Here is a 20,711-nt window from a genome sequence, read left to right on the forward strand (position 1 = left end):
GTGTAACTGATGTGTAAGGGAGGTTCTCAGAAGCCGCCGCAGAACAGTGCCTCTGACACAGCATCGTCCAGACGGCACTGGCCACACATAGCTGCAAGGGAGGCTGAGAGATGCATCTTCACCACGGCAGCCATGTGCCCAGCTGAAAACCAGGAATTCTTTTACTGAGGAAGAAGGGAATATAGATGTTGGGAGACAACTACCAGCCTTTGTCCATAATAATTTGTTTAATCTCGTTTCCACAACATTTTCTTTAACTCAATTAGATCACAGTTTCCTTAACAGTAAGGACTGTGTCCTGCTGTCTAATGCATTTCAGGACATCTGGCTCACATCGAGTGTCCGATAAAGGATGTAGGAAAAGAATCGATGAATAATAAAACAAGCAAGCGCGTAAAACCCTGGCTGGGTGTATGTAGTGCATATGTCTATTTCCACGGCTGTGCTACACACAAATAGTGTGACCATAAAATGATTTCTTTTTCCAGGATGTAGCATAAGAAGATAAAGACTTTTTAAAAGCCAGGATCATAACATTAGAAATCGACTTTTTTTTTTAAGCAAACAAATTAGTACCCAAAGGAGAGTCTTCACCCTCAACACAATCTTCACAGCCCGCTGCACATTCTCTGACATTTCTAAGGAACTGCCTGGTAAATGAGGCAATCCAAAAATTATCCTTACTTTACTAATTAAACAATTTGGTCTAAAACAGGCCTGCTTTAGCCCTGGCCTGTGTGGCTCAGTTGGTTGATGGTATTGAATCTTCCATCATTTGAGGATGTGTTTAGAATTTGGAAACATGGAAAAGTGACCCATAACCAAGTCTAATGAATAATATGCTGGATTACCCAGCTGTATTACGCCATTTCAGTTCTTTTTAGCTATAATGATAATGTAACCGGCCTAGATTTGTCATATGCTTTTAAAATGCCTGCAGGGGGGAAAAAAGAGGGGGGAGGAAAGAAGAGAAAAAAAATGCCTACAGGAATTTCAGGAGTGCAATTCCTAAAATGTTTTCAAGAATGGTGAATTAGTTAAATGCCATAATTAGTAGTTACTTACCATGTTTTATTATTTCGGTAGAATAATAATGTAGACATAGAGAAGTGTATTAGAATGTGTATGTGTTTATACATGTATACAACTGTGTGTATATGTACATATATTCACACGTTCATACACACATTTATATATGTATATTTGCATACACACTCATGCATGTGTGTGTCCCACTGTTATTTGATGAATAGTATTATCCAAAATGGATAAGCAAAATTTCTACCCATCCAGACCTTCTTAATGTAAAGCTTTCCTGGGCTCAACATTATCACATGTAGTTACTGGAAAGCAAATGAAAACAAACAAATAAAAAGAAAATATTCTGATAGGCAAATAAACATACAATAACGATATAATCAGTTTCAATCATGTAATAATATCTTAGCAGAGAAACTGAAGGCATTTTACAGACATCAGTTTTCCTGGGGAAACAGGCCACATCTCTTCTGCCAGCAATTCTTGGCTATTTCTGCAGTGCTGAGCCGTTATCTGATATGTGAAGAATTTTTTATTAACCACAAGGGAAAAAACGAATCAATAATGTTGCTTAGAATGGACACAGCACTTCTAATCTTCCTTGCACTTTACCAGCATTGATAAAATAAGCCTCCCACCGTCCCAGTGAGACTAAAACAGAGTCATGCTCTTTCGCTCAGGGAAGAAGGCAGAGATAGGAGGTCAAGTCAATGGCCCTCAGCTCTGTGGGGACCCGGGGGCCAGCACGGAGGTGAGGCGGCCGCGTGCGGAGAAATCAGCGCTAAGCCCCACACTCTCCAGCCCTCCGCCCACCTTCTCGTGCTGATTCAGAGAACAGTGGTCCTGAAGCCTGGGCGCCCCATTGTCTGAGGCAGCGTGGACAATGTGTCTTCAAGTCAAATATCTATCAATCAACACACATCGATTTTCTTTAATTATCTCCACAGAGCAGACTTGATTCTGAAGAGCTTATGTGATTTGAAAAATGTATCACCTATTTGTCAGACATGTATAATTTATGAAGTCCCTTTCACTCAAGGTCTGCAGTCCAAAGGCAGCAATTTGTGAGTTATTAACATGTGATTAGACATCCCCTATTAAGATTCGCAGACTTTCAGCCACTTACACAAAAGCAAGAGAGACACTACGTAAGTTTTCTCTTGCACTATTGAGCTCAGAGGATTCTGCTTCTAACACTACCCTGTGAATCCTTTCCAAGGAAATGCTTGATAAATGAAACAATCCAAAAATTATCCTTACTTTACTAATTAAACCATTTGGTTTAAAACAAGCCTACTTTAGCCCTGGCCGGTGTGGCTCAGTTGGTTGAGGGTCATCCCATGCACTGAGAGGTCACTGGTTCGATTCCCCAGTCAGGGCACATGCCCGAGGTTTCTGGTTCAGTCCCCAGTAGGGGTCATGCAGGAGGCAGCAATCAATGTTTCTCTCATCGATTTTTCTCTCTCTCTCACTGTCCCTTCCTCTCTCTCTAAAATCAATAAAAACACATTTAAAACAAAAAAACAACAAAAAACACAAGCCTACTTTAGATAGACTTCTACTTTCCTGGAATGTGTTTCAGTGACTTCCTTTCCATGCATAGCACTTGCCAATACTGATATTATTAAACTCAACAGACATGCTCAGGAATTTTTATTACCAAAATATGCTCCTGAATTGGAGGATAGATAATCTATTTTATAGGTAACTGACTTAAAAATAACTACTAATACTTAATTCATGATTCCCTTTATGTTAGGTGGCATTTACTAATACTAAGTAATATTAAATTTAGATATGTCCCCAGAACATGGTAGAAATTTCTATTAATCTGGTAAGATAACTGTATGGCTATTATTGTCTTATGTATAATAAAAAAGAAGCAAGATTAAGTAGGCATATCACCATTCAGAAAGAGGGGTAAGTGGGTGTTAGAGTGTGACCTGATTCATTTAATCTCTACAATTCTACTTTCAGGTTAGTGAGAGTTAACAATTATGTATTGATCATATGTCCTAGGAACTATGCCCAGCACTGGGGATCCAGCAGAGACGACACCAGCCCAGACCCCAGGCAAGGGGGTCGGGGAAGGTGTCCTTGAAGAGGCACCTGGAGCACAGAGCTGAAGAAACAGGAGGGTAACGGGAAGCCAGGCAGAACATCCGGCCTGTGAAGACGGGTGGGGGAGAACAGGGAATGTGGTGGGAGAAGAGAAAAGCCCAGCAGGCAGGGGAGAAGCCCGGGCCTGGCCGCAGGGGGCAGGCCGCCCGAGGCTGCTCATTCTGAGGACGACAGGAGGCCACGGAGGGCTCTGCGCATGGGGCTGGCGGAAGCAGGGGAAGGGCCTCGGGGCACCTGAAACAAATGATTATGAATGAAAAAGCCCTGAGAGTCTAGCTCTTTTTCAAAACCTATCTCAAATCCGAGTTTGAGGTAATGTTTTTAAATTAAAAAAAAAAAAAGAAGAGGTCACCTTCTCAAAACCACATGAAGTAATAAAGCCTGTCTGGGAGAGGCTGGTTTTCGCATTCGATGCTGCTACATCTCTCCAAGGTTTATGTGAGGTGAAGGGGGGGATGGAGAAGGGGAAGGACTGTTTTATTATTAAATATTTCCCATCTATCAAAAAGCACAAAGAAACAGTAACAAACACGCTCATGTCATCACCAAGATTTAGCCAAGGTTAACGTCTACAATATTTGGGTTTGGTTTTTGGTGTGTTGGGTTTTTTTACGATATAAAATATTACAGACATAAACTAATCCCCTTGGTATATTTCTTCCCCAGAGATAACCATTATTCCAAAATTCTTGTGTATTCTTCTTCTACATTTTATTTTTATTATAAATGTGTACATCTATATATATTATAGTCTTGTATGTTTTTAAACGTCAAGTAAATGGTTTCATACAATTCTACAACTTGCTTTTATTCAACATGTTTTTGATACATATTTATATTACATTACTGCTGCATAAATACTGTATGATTATAGTACAATGTATCAGTTCTTGTACTGGTAAATGTTTAGACATTCTTTTTCTTGTGATCACAAACAATATACTGCAGTGAACAGTCTTGCATTTATCTATCTCTCTATGCACATGTGTGAAAGCTTCCCTAAGGGACACCGTTTATGGGAAATGTTTTAACAAATTAGAGGAAAGTAGTCCACTGAGTTGAACTAATATTCTAATTGCTAGTAGGGATAATGATGACAGTGATATGTTTGATAGTTCAAAGTCACCACTTACAGGATTCAAAAATATATGAAATCACTTACATTGAGATGAAGAATGGGCATGTGGAAGTCAACCAGACCTTGGGCAAGTTTTTAATTCAGTGGCTGAAGCTCTGCAGGGTCTGATCTAAGCTGAAAATGTGTTTGAAAGAGCTGAGCATTTCTAATTTAAGATATATGCCAAGTAGACCTAAATAGCAAGGGGGGAAAATGGGAATAGATGTACCGAGAGAAAAAAAAACTTGACAGGTTCAGGTTAGCATCTCACTTTCCCAAACCCCTGAGGTTTATTTAACATGAAGAACTGTGCAGAATTAACTACAGACCAATGAGTTGTTCAAAGTCTGATTTTTGCACCTTAAGTTTCTCTTTCCAAAAACTAACAATTTAGGGCCAGGCTGGAGTCATGATTTCCACTCACATCCTGCTGCGGCTTTTCTCATCATCACTCATCGACAATACGCAGACAGCCACCTTGTCAGAACTTGCCCTTTGGCTAAGTGAACTGAGAATGAAAAATCCTGCTAAACTGAACAGCAGTCCCATGTGGGTGAGCGGCAAGGCTTCAGTGGGAAGAAAATTAGTAGAGATCCATCCTCTCTAATGCTGGTTAAGGGAGGAAGTCTTAGATCTCGCCTCCTGCCTACAAAGTACAGAGCAACACTTTCTAACGGCCCAAGAAGGCCCTGCAAATCGAACCCTCAACGCTGCCTGTCACTCAGACATCACCAGCATGTACTTGGAATCAAAGGAACATAGACGTTTTTCATTTATAATTAACTTGGAGGCCATTTAATTTAAACCCCTTGTTTTGCAGAAATGGGAGCCCACTGATTCTAAAGGTTTTGTCCAAGCTCATACAGTAAACTATTGGCATACAAAAACTCCAAATTCTCCATTTCATGCCCTTTGTCCTGCATCATGCAGCTTGTATATAATGCTAATGCATTATGACGATTACAAATATCCATTCATTTTATTTTATTTTATTTTATTTTTTTAAATATATCTTTATTGACTTCAGGGAGAGGAAAAGAGAGGGGGAGAGAGAGATAGAAACATCAATGATGAGAGAGTCATTGATCGGCTGCACCCGCAACCCGGGAATGTGCCCTGACCGGGAATCGAACCCTGACCGCCTGGATCCTAGGTCGATGCTCATCCGCTGAGCCACGCCCGGCTGGGCTCCATTCATTTTAAATTTTTCATTCATCAGAAGCTGTCAAAAATGTTCAGTAGCAGGACTTTTAGATCATCATTAGAAAGCTCCTGTGGACGATTATATTAATACTCACAACCATTTGCTCTGCCTCCCTGGATTAAACTGTCCCACTGGTGGCAGGCTTGACCATGTGACTTGCTTTGGCAGGTCACGTGAGTAGAAGTGAATCAAGCCATTCCTAAGCAGAAGCTTTAAAGGGAATCGCATGTTTTCTCTCTCTCACTTCCCCCCTCTGCTATAAGGCAAGCGCGACCTAAATAGGGGCCATTCCTTCAGCCTGGATCCCAGGATGCAGAAGAGGCACAGAAGAGCTGAACCTCACTCACACTGATACACTGTGAATAGAAACAACGCTTCCCTGTTTTAAATCATTAAGATTTTAGAGGTTTCTTCATTATTGCAGCACAACCTAGTAAAAACTGACTGATGCAGTTACTAACAAAAAGCAAAGACAACGAAAATGCTTGGTCAGTCATCACAAAACAACTCATGAAATTATAAGTAGAGATCAACCTAATATGCTATTTTTATAAGTCATAAGTCACTTCTTTCCCTTCACTTACTCACTTCCACATCGCACAGAACTTCCCTCCCAAGAGCAGTGTGAAGGGTTGGCTGTGGGGCCACTAACAGGTGCTTTTCACTTGTCCTCCTCAAGAACACACGTCTCACATCAGAGGAACTGAGACAGTGAGCACGAAAATGAAATGTCCTACCTCAGCACCAATGGTTCCTAGAAAGGAGGCTGAAGAGTAAGGGGCATAGGGAAGCCCAAGACACCAAGAGCCAAGGCTCAGGGGGCTGAAGGCCCAAGCTACTTGTTTCTATGCCTACCCATGCTCTAGTTCCCAACAACCATTGTGTCAAGAGGCCAGCCTGCTATGGTCTGTATGGATCCATTGATAAAGTCCATCAGAGCAAGACATTTGCCTCCAATCCCTCATTCAGCTGAGATCTGTTAAGTGCCTACTGTGTGCAAAGTACTGTTAGGCCCGGGATATATATATATTAAAAAAAGAATAAGACAAAGTTCCTCACCTCAATTAATTTATATTTGAATGGGAGGTAGACAAGAACCAAACAAAATAATAAATAAACACAGATTTTATGAAAAATATGGAAAGTAAATAAGGTGCTACAGTAAGGAATTACAGCACAAATTGCTTTAGATAGTCAAAACCCCTCTCAGAGCATGACATTTTAGCTAAGATCTGAAGGATGCAATGAACTCGGTGATGCAGAGAAAGAGCTGGGGAAATGCTTCAAGTAATGGTGGTGGGAATCTCAGAGATCCTGGGGCACGAATGGGCGTGAGACATGCTCAGGGAATAAACAGGCATTTAGGGAAATGCCTTTTTCTGAAAACTTTCAGGGCCTTGACTACACCTATCAGGACACCTGTGTGTGTGTGTGTGTGTGTGTGTGCGTGCGTGTGTGTGTGTGTTTTCTCCTGTTTCCAGCCCAGAACCTACCTGACACCACAGGAATGGGTGAGATGAGGTTGAATTACGAGGCAGGAACAAGACCACGCAGGACCCGTAGTCATGGGAAGACATTTGAGGAGTATTCTGAAGAATAGTAGGAAGGCAGTGGAAGGCTTAGAGGCGGTAGCTCCCTACACATCGCCCTGGCTGCTGTGATTAGAGGAGAAGGAGACGTGAAGGCTAGTGAGGGGTGCAGCTGAAGAGGGCGAGGCGAAAGGTTACAGTGGCAGCATTGAGTAGACAGAAGTGGACGTTTGACAGATATTTGATTGGACTTGGCGATGGACTATGTGGGAAAAGAGAAAAGAGAAAAATGGAGACTGGTTTCCAGGATCTTTGCTGGAGAGACTGGATACATAACAGTGCCATTTACTGAAATGATGAAGAATGTTGAACAGAGAGACAGGTTTGGTGGGGGAGACAGGAAATTAGAAGCTCACTCTTATCTGTAAAATATCCAGGTGGTGCTAAGTGGGCCGTCGGATATACGAGTCTGGAGCTCAGGGCCTAGATAGGGTAGGGCCGTGGATGTGCGTTAGGGAGTTATCAAGGCTTGAATGGTGTAAAGAAAACAAGCTTCACGTACTGTTAGAAATTACTCTTTTAGAATCACAGATTTATTTTTCTCAACTAAATCAATAACCACAAAACCAAGACGAAGGACCTTATTGTTTCTCACGAGAAATTGGGTTTATGAATTTATGTAGAAATGGAGTTATGGAATAAAGTTAGCAAGGTCATTAACAGTGCTGGTGTGCACATGGCAGCTTAGGTATATAAATCCAGTCTCCTCCCCAGACATATTCTAAATATAGTTTCTTACATAAGACATAGAGTAAATGCAATTCCCCACAACAAATATGTAAAACAAGTTTTGCAGTAACCATAGCCTCAAGGTTAAAGATTGTATTCCATACATGTTTACAATAAACCTCTGTAATAAAGGGGGAAATACCCCAGGAGATTTCTTTACGTTCCCAGCAACAAACCAGCCAGAAATTCAATTTCACAAGGAGAAAAGCAAGTATATCTAGATCTAACCTTAACGGGACTTTTAACCCACTTGGCTAATGCACTTTCTTCTTTGTGCCTATATGGTAACTATTTGTAAATATTCTTCAACCTTGTCCCTTGTCTTTGGAGCAAAAGATAAGAAAAAGCTCAGCACTTTGCCTTCTCATACACACTGGGCTCAACAATCTTCTTTCCTCTCAAGATTTTCCATTAAATACCATTTCTCATTTAATTCCATGGCCTCCGATGTCAACTACCATGTTAGCAGAGGTTGGCTCAAAGAGGTTTGGGCAATGTTAATCTCCTTTCACTACAGGCTGGAAGAAATCCCTTTGGGAGGAGGGACAGGCCTGGAAGGGAAGCCGGCCTGGAGCTGGAGTGGGCCCCGCCAACGCTGGAGAGCACGGGGAGGGAGAGCGGAAAAAGCGAAGCCGCACGCACTTTAGGAAAGCCTGGTGTCGCGACGTTGTTATGGGCCTTTGTCATTTTTCTGCCCTGTATTCAGTTCTTGTGGAAACAGGACCTTAAATATGCTTTAGGAGAACTGCCCTTTCCTCACTCTAATAGCAAGGAATTTGGGTAAAGTTAACTCTCCCTTAAGACCTAGGGACAGAGAATTTAATGAAGTCCTAGGCTAATCAACGCAGTACATTCCCTTGGTCACAGTGGTTGGTTCAGAGGTGAACACAGAGCTTGGTACAAGACCACAGGACCAATCTGTGCTAATCCCAGAGCTTCCTGGCGGAGGCATAATTTTTCCTACTGGATTTGCGCATAATTAAATGAAAGAGTGGAGTTTATGGGAGCCTCTCCACTATGAGGGAGGGTATGTATGAGAATAGAGCCCATCTGAAGGAAGTGGAGCCAGTAAATATATAAAGAGAAAGCAGTCTTAGTAGCATTATCTGAGCTCCTGCCTCAGACCATACCTATAGCCAGCCTCACCAAGACAATGATATGAGCCAACAAAGTATCGCTTTTCTTGGCCCGCTTTGGCATGCATTTCGCTGACCAGTAATGAAATCCTAACTAATGGAGAAAGCAAGAGAAGTGGCTACTTCAAGGAATGCTGGACATATCATGATTAGAGGTTTAAACTGATTCAAAGTTTCCATAGAATTTAGCAACACAGAGGCCATCAGGAATCTTGACAAGATCAGCTTCAGTGTACAGGTGGCTTGGAAACCCATTCAAGTGGTCATGTGGAATATCCTCCACGCACACGTCCTATCAGTCATGGATCCTAATCGACAAAACGGAGCAGAAAGAGTCAGAGAACCAGGAGATCTGGACTCCAGATCTAACCAGCTGGTAGACCTTGGACAAATTGCTCACTTAACCTCCTGAGGTTTCACAGTTTCCTCACCTATCAATTACCCCTGCCTTTTACCCCAGCAGCCCTGTAGCTCTAAAATTCTTAGTATTTTGTTATTTTCAACAAAGTATTCTGTTCTGGAACTTCGTGGAAGAAGTCATGCATTAGCATTCTCATTAGCATTCTCTCCTATGCTGCTAAATTAAATTCTCCTTGGCTTGATTCCATTTCATAGAATCATTTCACTGAAGGCCATATCACTGCTGTGGGCAGCTTGTGCAGAGCACTGGGGTGTGCCCATACTGACAATGTCCTCACATGTCCTCTCTGTTTGGGGGTCTCTATTCCACTTCTACTCACTGTTGCTCTCATCGTTTACCAAAGACACAAGATACGGGCTCTACAGTATCTGTCCAGGAGAGTTTCACAGCCTTTGGATCCTCTAAAAGACAGAGATGTTTGCTGATTAGCTTTCGTTCTTAGCAGAGTCTTTTCTGGAATGTTGACTAGGCACTGCTTTTTACATCACACCATGGGCCAGTCCAATGGCAAACTGGACTTTGGCCATGAAGCAAAACACGCACAAAAGGTCAGCAGCTGTTAAAATGCATCTCTCTTATTTATCTCAATCAGGAGCAGGAAAGGAGAGGTTAATTTTTCAACAGGGTAACATACCGTATATATCAGCACTAACAATGAGCTTTTATTTCCCTGAGTCAGCTTTAAAAATAATGTTGACTTTTATGGCCAATACATTATGGATCACCATATTTATGTCAGAACGTATTGGCATGAAAATAAATCAATGAAAATATTAATACACGAGCCTTGTGTTTAAGTGAAACCCCTTGCAACTCCACACCTTCCCCCTCGTATTTCACTGTAGCGCTTCCCACACCTCTTCTCTGACATGTTTTACTGAGCGTGGTATCAAGGCCTGTTTCATCCTCTGTAACCACTGTTTTTAATCTGCCTTGCACATAATGAGACTCAAAAATATCCACTTGGTTCTTTTGCCATAAACATACATAACCATTTCATCATTAATAGGACCGTCGATTTGAATTTATGGTTTAAGCATGAACAAAATATCTCCGAGTCAAAGCTCCGAGTGGTATACTATTGACATACCACACAGAGGCAACCGATCGATGTTTCTATCTCACATTGATGTTTCTCTCTCCCTCTCTCTCTCTCTCTCTCCTCTAAGCATGCCCTCTGGTGAGGGGGGAAAAAAAGTTATAATCATCATGTTTATCTGTTTCTTGCACACAAACACACAGACATTAAACCCTTTAGTAGGTCAAAGTCAATTAGATCTAAATGGGGAAGACTTTCATATATTAATACAGAACAATATCTTTATGACCTTGAGGTGCAGAAAGATTCTTAATCCAGACACAAAAGCATAAACCATAATGGAAAATTGATCATTTTGACTATGTTAAAATTAAGAATTTTCGTTCCTTAAAAAAAATGATATATGTGATTAAACCAGGGAAAGCCACAGAGTAGGAAAAAATATTTATAACATGAGTAACTAAAAAGATTTTTATCCAAAATATGTAAAGAACTCCTAAAAATCAATAACAAAAAGACAAAACTCAATAGAAAAATGAGCAAGAAGAAACTAGAAGAACCACTTTACACAAGAGAATTCAGGTCCAGGTGCAGCAGGAGCCCCACATCCCCCATGCCAAAGCAACGCAGAAGCTTGGGGGGGGGGGGGGGCTCACCTCGTAGGTCAAAAGGAAAACGGGGCCGGGTGAGAGAACGCGCTCTCGGTGCGGCTCCTGCCTCCGCCGCTCTCCCGCCTGCACAGGCCGCGCCACGCGCCCCGGGCCTGCCAGTGGGAGGCGCCTCCTCCTTTCCGAGGTGCGCCGGCCGGTCCCGGGGACAGCCGCTGGGACGCGCCGGCTGCCTTCTGCGGGCTCAGTACCGCACCCCCAGGAGTCACGCCGCCCCCCATTCAGCAGGCGGCGCCCGCCCCTCGCTCCTGCTCCCGGGCTGCACTCCCACTGCAGGGCCCACAGCGAGCCTGGGCTCTGCTTGGGGCGACGGGCGAGGGCAGCGCCGTCCCCCTTCCTTGCCCTCCTTGCCCGCCGAGGGTCCAGAGCGTCGCGGATGCCCCCCCACCCCCGCCCAGCAGCGCCCTAGCGACAGGAAAGGCTGGCGCGGCCTCACCGCCTCGGTGTTCCGCCGGAAAGGGCATTTAGGGGCAGGCTGTGCGGGGGACTCGCTGCAGGGGGCACAGAGGGAAGGGGGGTCCTGGGATACAGCCCCCCCGCCGGAACGCCTTGGGCCACTTGCCACTCAGCCTCGAGCCCCGGCTCCGCGCCTGATCTCCCCTCCTCTCCAAAGCCAGCCAGCTTTCCGCGTCTCTTCGCACAGCACACGGGGAGAGTCCTGCTGCCTTTAAAGGCCTTCATCTGATGCTAAGTGAAAGGCAAAGGAAAGTTTAATAACGATTCCCTTTCGGGGCGGCGAGCCCAGAGGCGACGATGGACTTCTACAACCACGAGACCATGCAGCTACGGTTCTTTTACTGCATCATTAATTCATGTTAAAATTCTGCTTTCAGAGTCTGTTTGAGGGATCACACATTCGTACAGATGGAGTAGAAGATTATTTTTTTAGCAACGAGTTTTCCAGACAGAGGAACATCAGCCACCTTCTCTGTTGTGACAATACAATGTCAGAGCAATGTTTCCCAATCACCCCGTGTTTACACCAATTTGAAACTGCCAATTATGTCAGATCCTTGTCAACAGAAAACAAAAATGTGCAAGCTGCTATTTAAATTAATTATTGAAATAAGCACTCACTGTCTCTAGACAGTCTTCTAAATTATTTAAAGGATCCAATTTGCTTTTCCTGTGAAAAAATTAAAGCCCATGGACTCCTGTGTTTGGGGACAATTCAGACATGGAAAATGCAGGTACACAGCAGGCGTAAGCCCGCACTGAAAATTTATAAGATTCATTCAAAAGCTATGTCAGTGCCTTGTGCCTCAAGACTCAAGGTATAGTTAAACCTGGGTAGAGGGTTGCTATGAAGGTCTCACTCCTGACAGTTGTTGTGTTTTTTTTTAATTCTATTTACTCTGTTACTTCTCTCCTTACCATTATCTTCAGATCATGCTTTCGAGCTAGGGTTCTGTCATCTATAACAAAGGCACCGCATCTAGGGACTTTTGGGGTGACATGCTCTTTTAGTTCCATGTCTTCTTTCTTTGTTGTATAATTGGGTAGAGGGGATGGGTGCATAGGTTAAAACAACAACTACAACAAAGTCCCTGGAAATCTGAGAATGTGGTGAGTCTCTACTTTGTAAAAGGAGGCCAGGCTTTCCCCAGATCATAGCAGACAGGACTTCCAGGGCACCTCTCTGAACCTCAGTTTGCTGGGCTGTAAAGTGAGAATGCCTGCCACGCTTACTTCACAAGATCCTTTGGAAAATCAATCGCAGTAACAGATTGCTTTCGCTGACTGTGATGCCATTTCATTGTGGGAACTGAACTGTAACTGTAGACAAAAGACCCACAGGCGGTGGTTTGTTGGTGGAATTTTCTCTATGTTCTCAACGAATTACACCCACAGCTGCTATTCCTGGACTTCAGCCCTACCCCAGTTCCTGCTTCCATCTGCGGGAGAAAATTGCAACCTGTCTTTCGGTCTTCACCGCCATCCAGTGGTCTGTTGGCCAAACGACATCAAGCTGTCCAATGGATTTGAAAGACTTGGGAAAGACAATTCAACATAATTCAGACTACTGAAATCTGCCACCTGATTAAATGTATCTGGGGGCCCCATTTAAACTTGCTGAAAAATCAAATAATTAAGTTGTGATGTGAATAATAAAGCCCTAATTTATCTTGTGAATTAAGAAATGCTTACATGAGCCCGGCTGGCATGGCTCAGTGATTGAGCATCAGCCTAGGATCCAGGAGATCATGGTTTGATTCCCAGTCAGGGCACATGCCCCGGCTGCAGGCTCGATTCTGTGTGGGGCTTTCAGGAGGAAGCCAGTCAATGACTCTCATCACTGATGTTTCTCTCTCTCCCCCTCTCCCTCTCTCTGAAATCAATAAAGATTTTTTTTTAATGCATACATGAATCAACATTTTTTCAGAATAAATTCTAAAAACAAACTTTTACTGTCCAAAGACATTTATGAGACTCCATTAAATAGCTTAATTGTTTAAGGAAGGTCTCCAGATGCAGGTAAAATATTTAATAATAAAGTCAATTCATATATTTAAACATTTTTATGATACAATAGTGGCATTTTAAAATGAAAATGAGCAGTGCCCACTCCTTTGTCCTAAAATTTTTGGCTGAACCACTCCTCTACCGTTGAAAGGCAGTAACATTTTCTTGTTGAATTTTATCCATAACTTTTCCTTTTTCTGAACTCTGGAAATATGTATCACAAATACTTGTTAAAGAGAGAATACTTCTTTCACCTTAGCTATGTCATTTCTCTGAGTAGTGGAAACTATTTCAGAATATTAGAACGACAAAGACCTCCCTGTCTGCTTTGGAAGAGGTCCACCGTGGTACTCAGAGGTCTGCTGCTCCCAGGATGACTTGCTGTTCAGCAGGGGCCAGAAACAGGCCAGGCTCTTGGAGACGCACTGTGGGAAGAACACTGGGGTCAAGGTCAGACGCCATGGTGCCCATTTAAACCACAAAATCAGTCTGGATTCTTGCTACATTCTTTTCTCAAGGCCCCCGCCCCACTGAGCTCACTTAAAAGAAATTCCAACCCTAATATGTGTCAGTCTTTTTTAAAGCTCCTGAAGAAACGGTGACAAAGAGGGGAGACTGCGTTATGCGATACACACTGACTTTCTAGAAGTGGACACACCTCTTCTCCTTAGAAGCCCATCCATCATGGCAACTGTCCCCCAGAGTCTCTTCTCTCTAACCCCCAGCCCGCCTCTTTCACTCCGGGTCTTTTCCTTGGTTCTATGAATAGCTACATAGCCCTTCAATTCTGCATCCCAATGAATGCCTCTGGGGAGGCAAGAGAAAAGTCGGGGAGAAAAGGGGCTTCAAGGAGGAGTTGCTCGACACTGGCACTGCCTTTGGCAAGTGAATTAACCTTCATGGCCTGAGTTTTTCTCCCTTTTCCTTTCTCCATAATAGCCTCAACAATGCACTAGTCTCTTATGCCCTAAGGATGGTCATCCTCTCACTTAAAAAGCTGTCTGTCGCCCAGCCGGGCATGGCTCAGTAGTTGAACATTGATCTAGGATCTAGGAGGTCACGGTTCGATTCCTAGTCAGGGCACATGCCCAGGTTGCAGGCTCGATCCCCAGCAAGGGGCGTGCAGGAGGCAGCCGATCGATGACGACTCTCTCATCATTGATGTTTCTCTCTCTCTCATCATTGATGTTTCTATCTCTCTCTCTCCCTCTCCCTTCCTCTCTCTGAAATCAATAAAGATATATTTAAAAAATAAATAAAAATAAAGGCTGTCTGCCACATTGGGTAGGCCTGGAAGTGTGTGGAAGGTATCTTAGCCTGCAAGCTGCTGTAACAAAATGCCACAGGCTGGGTGGTTTAAACAACAGATATGTACTCTCACAGTCCTGGAGGCGGGGAAATCCAAGATCAAGACAGTAGGGTTTAGCTCCTGATGAGAACGCTTCCTGGCTGGCAGGCCACCTTCTCGCTGTGTCCTCACGTGAGAGAGAGAGCAAGCTCTCTGATGTCCTTTATTATAATGATACTAATTCTATCGGATTAGGGCCCCACTCTTATGACCTCATTTAATCTTAATTACTTCCATACCCCAAATGCACACTGGGGGCTGGGGGTTCAACTTCTGAATTTGTAGGGGACACAATTCAGACCAGAGCAGAAGCTATAGCCAGGAAGAAAAGTGACCTTATCCAGCTTTCCAATATAAAAGCCACACTCGACCTCCCATCCTCCCACATAAACCAAAGAGCGCTGGTTTGCTGGGCACCACAGTCTCTAGGACAAGGAGGAGGAGGGGTGGGGACGGGGCGAGAGCTAAATTGTGAGGGGTTTCTCCCTTGTGTCAGGCCTGTGGCGCCTGAGCCTCCCTGATTCTCACAGCAACCTCACCAGAGACTGCCCATCCTACAGCTGAGGAGCCCTGGCTGAGAGGCAAGGTGATGTCTTCAGACTGTCCTAGCGGCCCTGGCAGAGGCAGATCTAGTGCTTTTGACCACCTCCCAGCACACCCGAGGCGTGGACACACGATGCCGGCAGGAGCGAGCCCGCTGGAGCAGAGGGCGCAGCAAGCCTACGGGAGTGTCTTCTCTGGCCCGCCTCGGTGACACTGGGTAACAGCGCCTCACCCACAGGGCGTTCTGAGGATTCCACAGGATCACAGGTGTGGGCCTGCTGGCGAGCCAGGGCTCCCCCGGGCTGGATCCCCCGCTGGCTTCCCTGAGAGCCCACGCTGCGCTGGGAAGGCAGCTTCACGGGAAATAACTAAGCATCTGCCGGCCTTCCACATGAAAGATTACAGGGGACAAATGAATGGAAACTGCATTCCTTTACTCACCCGGCCAAAAAGCTCTGCTCTTCCAGCCGGGTGGATTTTAGAGCCACTCAGCGAGGTGTCAAGCCCTTGGCAGGCTGCGGCACAGAGAGCCACTGTCCCCAAACCTCAGAGCACCAGTCCCAGCCTCCAAGCGTCCAGCTTCAGCTCAGGCGCTGGCCTCGCCGCCCACCCAGCCTCAGGGGCACCCTCGACACCTCCGGCGGCTCATGCCCCACGTCCGGTCAGCCCTGTCCCTCCTGCCTCAGAGGGTCTCTGGGGTCAGGTCCCTTCTCTCCGTCTCCCCCGCAGGGCCTCGCTTGGGGCCCTGAGCCCACTCCCCTGCGCACGGCCACAGCCCCCATGGTCCGACTGCTCCTGGCCGGCCCCACGCTGCTGCAGGTCATCCTCAAGCACAGCTCGTCCCATCGCCGACCTGCTTAAGGATCCCCACCCTCCTTTACGGTGGCGTCCTCGATCTCCACCCCACGCTGGCTCTCCCGCCACCCCAGGGCACAGGGCGCCTTCCCGCCAGCCTCCCGCACGTGCTGCCCCACCAGGCACGCCCCTCGCCCGTCCGCTCCGCGCTCCTCTGTCCCCCCCTGGCCTAGGCGGCCTTCACCCACCCCTCAGCGGAGCTCAGCGGAGCTCGGCTGGTTCCCACGGCCTGTCGAGCGTTTTCACCTCCTATTACCGCTAGCTGCACCGGCGTCCGTCTGCGCCGCCAGGCTGCGAGGTCCTGGAGCGCAAGGGCTACGGTGTATTCATCTCTGCAGCCCCAGCCTCTGGCCCAATAGATGCTCAATAACCCTTTGTTGACTGAGTGAAGTCTCTGTTCCTTTTGTTGTAAATAAAGTTCTATACAAGTTTACAATCAGCATCCTATGTATCTGAAAACTATCCATCTTAAATTCTTCTCTCTTGCCCAATATTAACTCATCTTTCTGAATGTTAAGCCCTAGAAATAAACATCTTTCCACCCTGTAGGCTCCCTGCGGTCGGCTGGCCGACCCACTGACTTCCCGAGGCCCACGCACAGCTCCCTCGGCTGCGTGGAGCCGCCCGGTGGGCCCGCCTCGTCGGCAGGGATGGGGCCGAGGAAGCAGCTGCACCTGGCCCGCGGCTCAGCTGTGTTTTCTCGGCTGTCCGGGGCGCTGAGATGGTTAACAGGCAAAGCAGCCTCAGTATTCAAACACGCAGTTAATCAATCCTGAAAGATACAAATCCAAATCCTCCCGCTGAGCCTGTAGGCAAAACCCGTGCTTTCCCTAACCCTCCCAGCCCGAGGATCACTTTCTTTGCCACCACGGTAAGTGGGGTTAGGGCCAGATTGCGGGCACTATCGCTGGAGAACGTGGGGCCGGGACACCTCCCCTTGGGAGTTCCTGACTATGCAAAAGGTTCCAGCCAGGGGAGGAGTCGCGGCGCTGGAGGCTGTGCCTGTTTAAATGACAGCAGCACCCACGGGCCACCACGTGCGCCCGAGCTCCCAGCACAGCCCCGCCTGGAGCAGAGCGCACACGTCCGCGAAGGGCCAGCCCTTTGGCCCTGGTAAGTCTGGAAGCCTTGTGCTGAAGACACCAGTTTAATTGTTTTCCTGGAGCTGGCCTTGCTCGCACAAGGACCCTGACCAGACTGTGGGGAGAGCTGAACCCCACACGTCGTACAGAGCTGACTGCCGACCCAGGCAGAGGCTAAGACCCGGCGGAGGGGGGTGCTCTGCTGTCCGGGTCGGTTCCTCCCAGGGGCAGCAGCAGCAGGAGCGGCCGTGCTCCCCGAGGGAGCCTCCCAGGAGACGGCGAAGCTGGATATGAACTCCTCAAAGGCACAGGGGCTCTGCAAGCTCTCGGAGGACTACAAGCAAATCTACCTCCCCCTGACCTACAGCATCATCTTTGTGCTAGGGCTGCCCCTGAACGGCACCGTCTTGTGGCTCTCCTGGCGCCAAACCAAGCGCTGGAGCTGTGCCACCATCTACCTGGTGAACCTGATGGTGGCCGACCTGCTTTACATGCTGACCCTGCCCTTCCTCATCATCACCTACTCCCTGGGCGACAGGTGGCCCTTTGGGGAGCTGCTCTGCAGGCTGGTACGCTTCCTGTTCTACACCAACCTCTACGGCAGCATCCTGCTGCTGACCTGCATCTCCGTGCACCGCTTCCTGGGCGTGTGCCACCCCCTGAGGTCGCTGCCCTACCGGACCCGCCGGCACGCCCTGCTGGGCACCGCTGCCACCTGGGCCCTGGTGGTCCTCCAGCTGCTGCCCACACTGGGCTTCTCCCACACAGACTACATCGACGGCCAGGTGGTCTGCTACGACATGACCAATCCCACGAGTTTCAATCAGTTTTTTGCCTACGGTATGGTCCTGACGCTGTCCGGCTTTGTCTTGCCCTCCTTGGTCATCTTGGTGTGCTACTCACAGATGGTCAGGAGCCTGACCAAGCCAGAGATCCTCGTGAGGCCGGGCAACGCGGCCCGGGCCAAGTCCATCCGGACCATCCTGCTGGTGTGCAGCCTCTTCGCCCTCTGCTTCGTGCCCTTCCACGTCACACGCTCCTTCTACCTCATGCTCCGCTTCCTGACTTCCCAGGACTGCCAGCTCTTGATGGTGGCCAGTGTGGCCTACAAGGTATGGAGGCCTCTGGTGAGCATGAGCAGCTGCCTCAACCCAGTCCTGTACTTCTTGTCGGTTGGGAGCAACAGAGTCAGGCTCTTCGAAAAACTGAGGCATCATAAGGTGGGCGAGCACCCAGCTGCAGCCAAACGAGAGAGACCTGGGGGTGGGCAGATCTGGGTGCTGTCAAGGTGAAGTTTGGGGGAAACGAGCTCCAAGATGTTGACAGTGACTTGCTTGAACACTGTCATGTGCTGGTGGGAGAGGGACTCAAGATCCCTATGGTGTCCTGTGGGAAAGGACTTTATGTTGATGTTAAGAGACTTTAAAATAAGAATATGCAGAGTCACCAACACAAAGGAAAACTTTATTTTAATGAGAGCTGACATCTGTTTCATCATTCAGGTCTCTCAGCTCAAATGTCACCTCATCAGAAGCCACTCCAGTCCAACAGCTAATGTTGAGCTCTCTCCACATACGCAGTCACTAAGTTTCCCTACCTATTATCTTGTTAACACTTATTAGTAACTGGACTTAATTAGTTTACTTATTTTTTTTTTTTAAATATATCTTTATTGATTTCAGAGAGAGGAAGGGAGATGGAGAGACAGAGATAGAAACATCAATGATGAGAGAGTCATTGATCAAGCCCGCTACCAGGCATGTGCCCTGACTGGGAATCGAACCCCGATCGCCTGGATCCTAGGTCAACGTTCAACCGCTGAGCCACGCCCAGCCGGGCCTAGTTTACTTATGATCTATCTCTGGCCCCTAATAGGCTCCTATGACAGGGACTTTGATTGCTGTACCTCTAATGCCAGTCTCCACAGCAGGGCCCAAAACATGGTGAGGGCACTGTAGAATGGGGTTGAGTGAATAAGTGAAGGAATAAATGGATGGGTGAGTGAATTACTGTGAATTACTATGTAAGAGCACTTTACATGGAGTAGTTCACTGAATCCTCACAACAGCCCTTGGAGATGGGAGCTGTTAGCCCCATTTACAAACAAGGGGATCAAAGCACAGAGCTTCAGTTACTTGTCATAGATCACCTGGCTGGAGAAGGCCCAGGTCATGGTGCTGCGTGGAAGCTCTGAACCCAGGTACCGACCTCTGAAGTACACGCTCCTAAAACTGGAGCACGTGGCCCAGTCTTAGGAGCATTCTAAAAGTACAGTTTACTGCTTTCAAGGGCACATAATAATTAGAGCTAGACTAAGTGTTACCAGCAGATTTCCTTCGGATAATGGTGCACTAGGCCCCATCCAGAGGCTGGTCAGAGCCAGTCATGTTCTCCTTCACAGAATAGGCTGGTTTTAGGTCAGCTCACTGTTTTACGTAATTGCTGTTATCTGAAGACCACTAGGTATATGGTATGAGCTCTTCTGCTCCACTCTTAGCCAGTTAAGGTTAAAAGAAGCTCTGCAGGGTAAAGTAGGAGATGTGGGGTAAAGTGACTACATGAAGGATGGTTTTTATTGGAACATGATGTCTCAGTTTATGACAGGAAAGTTTTACCATTGTCTTAAATTGCAATATGATGTTCATTCTCTTAAAAAAAAAAATTATTTAAGAGCAAGGTAACCCAAAAAGATGACCTTAAAAAGACCTCTCATATTTAAACAATAATGATCTCCAAAGAGTTCTCAGATCTAAACATACATTATTTAAGAATTCATTATAATCTATGAAGAGGTGGGTAAAACTTTTTAATAAAAACCGAAGTGTAACCTGTCATTACTACCCCACTCTAATTACAGAAAATGTCTGAGTAAACCATACATATGTCTAGATTATAAAATTTTATTCTAAAAGTGCAGTTTATTGCTTTCAAGGGCACATAATAATTAGAGCTAGACTAAGTGTTGCCAGCAGATTTCCTTAGGATAATTAGCTTAATGAATAGGGAAGGACGTTTTCTAATTAGCAGGTCAGCTGTTCCCTCATAAGTGTGTGCATCTACAGTAGCTGACAGAGCATAAAACTGTTTGCTCTTTTGAATACTCTTTTAGCTCTCTTGCTTATCTTATTAATTTTTGTCCATCTTTGCATAATACAAACCCAGAGTCCCACTTATCTGTCACCCTTATAAATTAATAAAATTTAATATTACTGGACAACTGGTGCACTAGGCTCCCCCCGAAAAGCTTAAGGCCATCCCTTATCTCACTTAGCCATGACCTCTCATGCCCACCAGCCTGCCAACCCTGGAGGTGGGAAGAAAACTAACCTAGAATCCTCAGAATGCATTGCCTTTACCT

At 46.1% G+C, this 20,711-nt stretch overlaps 1 protein-coding gene across 1 annotated transcript; it reads left to right on the plus strand.

Moving 5' to 3' along the window:
* The first annotated feature begins 9,846 nt into the window (after positions 1-9,846).
* LOC107539276 (P2Y purinoceptor 6-like) lies at positions 9,847-18,645 on the plus strand. Its single transcript, XM_087817825.1, is given in 5 exon segments — positions 9,847-9,903; positions 17,084-17,126; positions 17,579-18,219; positions 18,222-18,517; positions 18,519-18,645. Coding segments are annotated over 5 exon segments (1,164 nt in total).
* Positions 18,646-20,711: the final 2,066 nt, after the last annotated feature.

This window comes from Miniopterus natalensis, chromosome 6, assembly GCF_054644295.1.
Source record: "Miniopterus natalensis isolate mMinNat1 chromosome 6, mMinNat1.hap1, whole genome shotgun sequence".
NCBI lineage: Eukaryota > Metazoa > Chordata > Mammalia > Chiroptera > Miniopteridae > Miniopterus > Miniopterus natalensis.